Source organism: Triticum aestivum, chromosome 4A, assembly GCF_018294505.1.
Source record: "Triticum aestivum cultivar Chinese Spring chromosome 4A, IWGSC CS RefSeq v2.1, whole genome shotgun sequence".
In the NCBI taxonomy this organism is placed as follows: Eukaryota; Viridiplantae; Streptophyta; class Magnoliopsida; order Poales; family Poaceae; genus Triticum; species Triticum aestivum.
The window spans coordinates 594,804,887-594,813,032 of record NC_057803.1 but is presented as its reverse complement, the minus strand read 5'-3'; the positions used below and the strand labels follow the sequence as shown (position 1 = coordinate 594,813,032).

Genomic DNA, 8,146 nt, shown 5'->3' with positions numbered 1-8,146 from the left:
CGGCTAAGCCGAACCAACTAAACAAATAGCATAGCGAGAGAGCTAGTAGCTGATAGCAAGAGAGACAAAGACACGGGGGATCTGATCATAAGAAACTTATCTCCGATGAGATGAGACGGCGGAGGATGTGCAGTGCAGGGCAGGCAGAGAGCATGTTCCGCGGTGCGTTTCCAGTCTAATCAGTATGCTGATTACGACGAGAGAGACCAAAGTCAAATTAATCATGCTGGCTAAGCGCCTGACGTGACATAATGAATCCAGTAGCTAGCCATGTGGCATGTGGCATGGATGATTATCTTCCAACCAAAACTACTACTGCTGCTGCTACTTCGTTTTCGTTCCAAGTGAAGTGCAGTTGCCAATGAACTGGCCCCGTCAGCAAGTCTGAAAACCCAACAGCTCCCCGGCCAGACGAGATGACGCCTCTCCATAAATATGCGGCGTAAGGATAAGATTCAGCGTTATCATGTGAGCTGCGCTCACGACCGACTTGGGGCAACACTTTCGTGAGGAAGATCTTGTGACCTGTAATAACCACAGTAATAGCATCGACCTATGTACCAGAAGAAAAGAGGGCACAAAAGAGGAGAGGAGAGGGGGCAGCGTCCATGAATGAAGAAGACGAGGCTGTTAATTTCATCACGTATCTCATGACATATATCTCTAAAAGAAAAAGGCATCATCCGTAGCTAGCTCCAAACCGGTCCACAGTTTGGGCTCTTGGACTTGGCTGGCTCACAATCATCTATCAGTTCTGTTCATCACATGGTTGCCGATGTCTCCTTTGTCCCTGGCTGGGATGTATCCATGTGGCCTGCGATCGAGAGCGTGCACGTACGTACGCATAGCCACTGCGTTCCACATGGAGGCGCCGGCTGCGTAGGACGGACGGACGGACGGGCAAGTTGGCGCGTTGGCAGTTCCAACACATCACCCACATGCATGCATGCATGCATGGCCTCAGTTCATCTCATCGGAGCGTGATTGCAGGACAGCCTACTCCGCCATCGGCGGCGGGGCCATGTTGCCATGCATGCATGGCTCGTCTCGGGATGCAGATCCAAACAAGGCATGGCCGCGTGCGTGTCTCATCTTGTGTTTACATCCATCCTTTGGCTCCCACTCTGTTTTTCAACCCCCCACCCCTCCCCCACTCTGCTTTTCATCCTCCACTCTGTTTTTCGGCCGTGAAAAGAGGATAATATACGGAGGTGCTCGAGCCATGCATATGGTACTCCTTTCGTCCGAAAATACTTGTTGTAAAAATAAATAAAATAAGATGTGTCTAGACGTATTTTAGTTCTAGACACATCTTTTTTTTTATCTATTTTGATGATAAGTATTTTCGGCATTGGATTTGGATGACTCTGAAACGCAGCCACCAATAGCCGTGGCCTGCTTCACTGTCAAGAGTGTCACTGTACTAATATCTTTGTCATGCCACTCGCCCCCTTCCTTCGGGCTTGGGCCAACGGAGAAGGATGTTTGGAGTGGCAACATTGACCGGAGTGCGTTGGACAGGCATCCAATCAATTGTCTGGATAACCCAACAGTTATTAGTTTGATCAAGTGATTATGCTATAGTACCTACCAGGACCACGAGTTATTGAACTATCAGTGGAGTAATGTGTCTCTTTGTTAATTACTCTCTGAGAACCTTTCAAGCACTGACCTAGTACTGCATTTCCAACATGGCTTCTATCCTCCAGTTTCTGACTGATGATTAGAGTGAACTTAGGCAAAAATTAATAATAGTAGCCACTTAGTATGGGCTTTTGACCTTGTTATGCCCGGCCATTAACATTTTATACCTTGTTACCCTCACTTATTGGCCAATAATTCTCCTCGGTTCTTTTGAATTTTACCTACTGTTATTGGAATTTAGAAACAGAAGAAGCTCATGAAAAAAATATAGACACAACAATTCAGCACCAAACAAATGCTCCATTCAGACAGCGCCTCTGTGTGTGTGTGTGTGTGGGTGCGCGCTACTGATAGTTTGAAACATCTTATCACAATTATGTTCAACCAGTGGCTAAAACTTCAAAAACTACCGTATCATCAAACGTGCCTAGCAGGTGCCAAACATTTCACCATTATCAAGATTCAACTGCAGCATCAGTAATCATAACTACTTAAAACTTTAAAAGTAAAACATGTCTTACCAATACATCAAGTCATCAACACAGCGGGTTATAATGGTATTGTACTAGTTCAGATGACCTATTTACTAACCTAGAATTGTTAAACTAAATTCAAGAAAACATGTATGATCTTCAAGTTGAGGGGAAACAAAAAAGAACCGTCATCAAGTTTATACTGCCAGTGGCAAAATTTCTCTACTAGGAAATATGGTAGATCTCCCTGTCTCTAGGTACTTGTGTAATCTTCTTGGAAACGAACATGCAAACATCAATAACTTGCGCTCCACTCAACCCTCTCCACGCAATTACACTCGTACCCTATCCCTATCAGAAGAACAATGACTCTTCCATAGAAGACGATGTGCAATCGAGTAGCATCACGTGTATAGGCCTGAATAGCATTATGGGAGCATGAAATGGACTAGGAAATTTATGAGACCCCAACTCAAAATTGACGTCGAACTACTTGTATAACTCCTCTCGGGGAGCGAAATCATTACATACTGTACTAGATAAGCCTTCCCATGACAAATATAATTAAAATGCAGACTAAATTCTAGTTGTCAACCAAATTGCAAAAGGAAGAAGAACCATGTGATTATAGAAGCATTTAAATCGAAGACAAAGACAGACGATCGGTATAGCTTCCTAGATAACGGAGTATATATGCACTAACCAAAATGTGGTTACATTTTGGAAATAGCGAAAGACAAGGAGTGTAGGAATAGACCAGGCGCTTAATCAAACATTCAGGAAGTGTGCCTGTGAAGATCAGACACGTACTTGTGTTTAGTCAATAAGTTGTTTAGCTGATAAGAAAAGGATAGATAGTATGGCAGTAGACAAAGACTCTTCCAGCTAACAACAGCACAAGCCCGTTAACATGGAATGGTGACATGTGAACAATAAGTTAACTTCTCCATTTCGAGAGATTAACGGTCAGAATGTAAAGCAGTATTACAAGTTGCAAATGAATTCGAGGGAAGCGGCTCCCCTGACGTACATCACCTGCAGTTGTGGCACTGCCATGTGGGCCTGTTTTTCAATGAGCCCATCTGTCAGGGATGGAACGGCACCCTGCCGAACGGCAGAGGAGCCTCGTCCGAATTCGAGGGGCTGATCAAGTTCCGATGCAGTATTATGCAATCCATTCGATTCATGCAGGTCTAGAAAATTGCATTTCATTCATCAAATTCCAGTTTGATATGTTTTCTTACAAAATAGTTTCAGTTCCAGATCTTAGTTTTTGTAGATTGTTTCAGTTTAATGCCTTCTTAAAGAAAGTCAGTTTCACAAAATGTGGTTTCGATTTTTAGTAGACCAAAGCACAAAGCTATGATGTTCTTCTTTCCTGAAAAAAATAAACTACTATGTTTTTTCATGCCTTCGCCGAATTTTTATGGACATGCTCGGGTACCAAAATCAAGAAATATCTCAGAGTACTGCCAAGACATTAGAGTTCCACTACTGCTACGGTACAACATATATAGTACAAGGAACTGGATGGTCCATCCTAGCTGCGACATGGAATCTTATAATAAGAAACAAAAGGTGACATTTCTTTTGGAGGAAACAGATAACAAATAACGAACGTCAGTTAGCATTTAAAGAAATAAGCATCGGTGGACTGAATTTTGCACTGGCCAGCTAGGAACAAGGGTCCAGCCATCACCTTCCAGTAAGAAAATCCTCTATGGAGCCTTCACTTAATACTTTTAGTAATCTAACTGAAACTTTGTTTTGGATATCTGTTGCTTAGAACGCAAGCTTCGGTGGTACCAACATGAACAGTTGAACCAATAGTACTTAATACGCTGTATGAAGTAAATCATGATTCCATCATGCAATAACCAATTCAATTTCATCTGAAAAATGATTCACCACCAGCAAAGATTCCATGGGCCAGTGTAAATCGTGGAATCCATTTGCCATCCTTCCTGAAAAGAGGTGTCAACCGACTAAAGGTAGACCTAAACCTTTTTAAACATAAATAAAATTGATACTACCGTGTATGCCCTCCACCTCGAAATCCTAATCACAGGTGGCTGCTGGAATCTGTATGGTAATTTTTTGTTTAATTTTGTCTTTAGCAAGCCATGTGCTGAATCTATATGGTAATTTTCAAATAGAAAGGCTAGTGGATGGAGTAAGTGTACATCCTCGAACGATATGCGAACTCACAATTATGCAACTCAGAGTATCTCAGGAACCAACTGCCACTTATAAAGGACGAGCAAGCATGGACAGTATTGATTGACAAGAACATACTACGGCACTTTGAGTTTATGGAGTAACTTGTGCTGGTGCATAAAACCTAATCTGGTAGCAGGGTGAGATGTCCTCCCTCTGGCAGCTGGTTGGCTCATGTCACCAGAAACAGCACTGCCTGGCTCAAACATTTCCATACCTACAGGAAACTGAAACCTGACAAAGAACCAACTCCTTTTAACCTGAAAAATATGTATACTAGGTGGCACCGGTGGATTGATCAGCAAGGGACAAAGGTTGCATTTTGTGTGGAAGGGGAGAGGCCCCCCAAATTCCCACAGCAACAGCAACACTTTCCAGCCACCAACTGATGCCAGAATTTTTAAATGCCAGGAAAAGGCCAGCAAATAGGCTCACACCCAACTAACTCTGTCTCAAATCTCTCGCCTCAGAACATGCAGCAACGCCTTCCAATCATAAATACACCCCATCCCATCCCCACCCCTGCCCTCACAACCGTAATAACCTCCTCCCCTACAAATAGCCTCCCAACCAAGGCCAGCACAGCACACCACAGCACACCACAGCACAGAGCAATAGCCATAGCCAGCAGCAATGGAGATAGAGTCGGTCAAGTGTGAGTGCTGTGGCCTGAGGGAGGACTGCACCCAGGACTACATTGCGAGCGTGAGAGCCAGCTTCTACGGCCAGTGGCTGTGCGGGCTGTGCTGCGAGGCCGTGAGGGACGAGGCCGGCAGGAAGAAGGCTCACCCCGGCGTGGAGGAGGCCGTGCGGGCGCACATGGCGTTCTGCAAGAAGTTCAAGTCCAACCCCGCCGTCCGGGTCGCCGACGGCATGCGCCAGATGCTCCGCAGGCGGTCCGGTGACTTGTCCAAGCCGTCGGGCTCCTCCTCCAACAAGTACAGCACTGCGCAGGTCGGAGATGATTCATCCGTGTCGCTATATTGAGGAGTACACCATTACCATTCTATGGCTTGTAGACCGACCGCCTAGTGCTTTTCTCAGGCTTGAATCTCCTGTTTCTTTTGTCGTTTTTGGCATATATTCTTATGATGGCAAGAAGTTAGAATGTACAGAAAGTCATAAATTGCTTCGAAATGAATGCTGATAGTGCTTGGCTTTGATATGAGGCTGCGTTTTTTTTTGTTCGTTTTAAGAACAGAAGCAATCATGAGTTGCCAACATATACTACTACTACTACTTAGATAGATGAGTTAATTGGTTTCTTGTTGCAACCTAACAAAGACAAAGAGGAGGTTAGCATGCATGTGCAAGCAACATTGTTCACACTACTCGCTGTGTCTGACGTGATTTGCGATGGAGACGCCGCACCAAGAATCAAGGCAATCTATTTATCAATGTACCGGTATTACCTAAAGCTGGTGGCTGCTGTTGCACCACTATACTGACTGTGATCAAGATTATAGTGATAGCTATAAAGTGACAGCATTTGGAACTACTCCTCTTTTTTCCCCTTTCCAACGTTCAAATTATAGCGATAGCTGCTGACCAAAGCATGTGCAGTTTGATATCAAGATTGTAGAAGTATTGTGATTTCTCATATGAGCGTGTGGTCTAATCAGGAACAGGTTGAGGACACTATCAGTTCAACAGTCCTGAAGACAAGGATAGACTATTTAAGTGAAACACTGCTTAAGTGGAGTTGTGATGGTACTATCACTTGTATTCATGACCAAGTTCTACGAACATTGGACAGTGCATAAAACTAGACAACTTATTGTGGACTACTCTTTGGGTTCTAGCACATGGGATGGAACGTTATTTTACTCTATCTCTCGCCAAAGATTCCACGGTCAAAAGGCGTGGAACTGTTTGTAATGCAGGTGGGACTTTACAGCCTATCAGTTTATCACCAATATTGTTCAGTCATAGGCTCACAGTTCTATTTCCTCTCAAAAAAAGCAAGTGTCAAAAAACATCTTATATTATGATACAGAGGTAGTGCTTTCTAATGCAAATCATCTAAAGTTGTATGCAGCAAGTTCTAATTTCTTGGTATCGGCTGAATCCGCCCTCTTACCACGGTTCCACAGAAAATGGTGCAGAACTGCAGTCTACGCACACCAAGTTTCAAGGATGCCTGTCTATATACTCTGAAGCACTGCTTCAGAGGAGTTGTGATGGTGCTATCAGTTGTATTCATTATCAAGGTCTGCCAATACTGGACAGTACATAAAAGTATAAAACTAGGCAACTTATTGTAGACTGTTCTTTGGGTTGTAGCACATGGGATGCCAAGCTTTTTTACTCTTATCTTTGGCCAAAGATTCCGCGGTCGGTCAGCAGGCGCACAACTGTTTCTGAAACATTTGCTTATGTGAGATGAATATAATGTAGTAGTGCAGTATAAGATACAAATGGGACTTTACATATGAGCTTATTTGTTCACAGCCATAAGCAATACGTAGCTTTCTACGGCCCGCTAGAAAGTTTAAAGACCCGATATCAACCTGTGCCTGTGCGCATACCATCGTCCATCGACCACCTGGCGTACATGATGATCCCCGCCCACGCGGCCACGCCAGCCATTGATCGATCTCACGACAGTGAAATCCGTATCGAGCAATGATCCGCAGCCCGCAACTTGAATTCATGACGGCATCATGTGGATGCCCGAATCCACCAAAGAGAGACAAAAAAGGAAGAGGAGTAAATCATTGTGGGAGCACCCAAGGATTGCGCGCGCAAATGGATGGTTAAAACTTAAGGGCATGTCCTGTCAAGGTCAGAATAGCCATGGTTAAAACTTAAGGGCATGTTTGGATCAGCGTTTTCGTTTCAAATACTACCTCCGTAAAAATAAAAAATAAATGCCTCGCTCGATTGTTCACTAACCGGTAAGTTGCAAGAAAACACCTCTGTATTATTATACACCCAATCCAAACGTGGTCTAAAAGTGTCGGGGTTAGTACTCCATCGAATCCACATTACTCCTATTTGTCTTAGATTTGTTAGATACGGAAGCATATAACACTCTAGATAAAATTCGTCTCTAGATAAAACTAAGACAAGTAATATGGATCAAAGAAAGTAACTACTGTACATACTACTATAAAAGTATGACGGAGTATGAAAGTTTGTAAACCTTATGATCAAACTAAAACACGGTCCCAAATAACTAAGGTTAAATATCTTGTAACTGAGAACCATGAAGGGCAGGTGTTTTTGTTCTTGTGACCTTGTGATTTATGTTGCAGAATGGTGTCCATTGTTTGTCATATGTGGGATATAATTGTTACACATGTTTTTGCGGGGTTAATTGGAAAACAAATTTAAAAACCTGTTGATTAAAGATTTGTCGAGTGTTCCACTCGGTAAAGGTATGTGTGTCGAGTGCCACACTCAACGGAGTTGTCTTGTGGGGCGATCTGGTAACTTGTAGGAGACTTTACAGAGTGTCCACAAAAGGCGCTCCACAAAAGCTGACACGCGGCACGCCCTCGGAGCGTGGTAGACGGATGGTATGCTGAGTGTTGGCATTCGGCAAAGGGCATGTGTCTTTGCGGAACCGGCGGCTAGGCGATAGTGGAGAATCTAGCAGGGGGCCTTACGCAGGCTCAAGCCCCCCCCTCCCCCCCTCCTTCAAAAATTGGTATAAGATTTTTGATCTTATTTGGACTAAATAATTGAGAGTTTTCGACTTTTTCTACACACAGTTAACTTTGAGGCCCCCTCCTCCAAAAAAAATTGGAAAAAATACTGCTATTTGTATATGATTTTTGACCTTATTTGGACTAAATAATTGAGAGTTT

At 43.6% G+C, this 8,146-nt stretch overlaps 1 protein-coding gene across 1 annotated transcript; it reads left to right on the top strand.

Annotated features, from left to right (window-relative positions):
- Window positions 1–4,851: 4,851 nt before the first annotated feature.
- Window positions 4,852–5,502, top strand: LOC123082458 (uncharacterized). Its single transcript, XM_044504787.1, has one exon. The coding sequence runs from the start codon at window positions 4,968–4,970 to the stop codon at window positions 5,319–5,321; it is 354 nt and encodes a 117-aa protein (XP_044360722.1). The 5' UTR covers window positions 4,852–4,967; the 3' UTR covers window positions 5,322–5,502.
- Window positions 5,503–8,146: the final 2,644 nt, after the last annotated feature.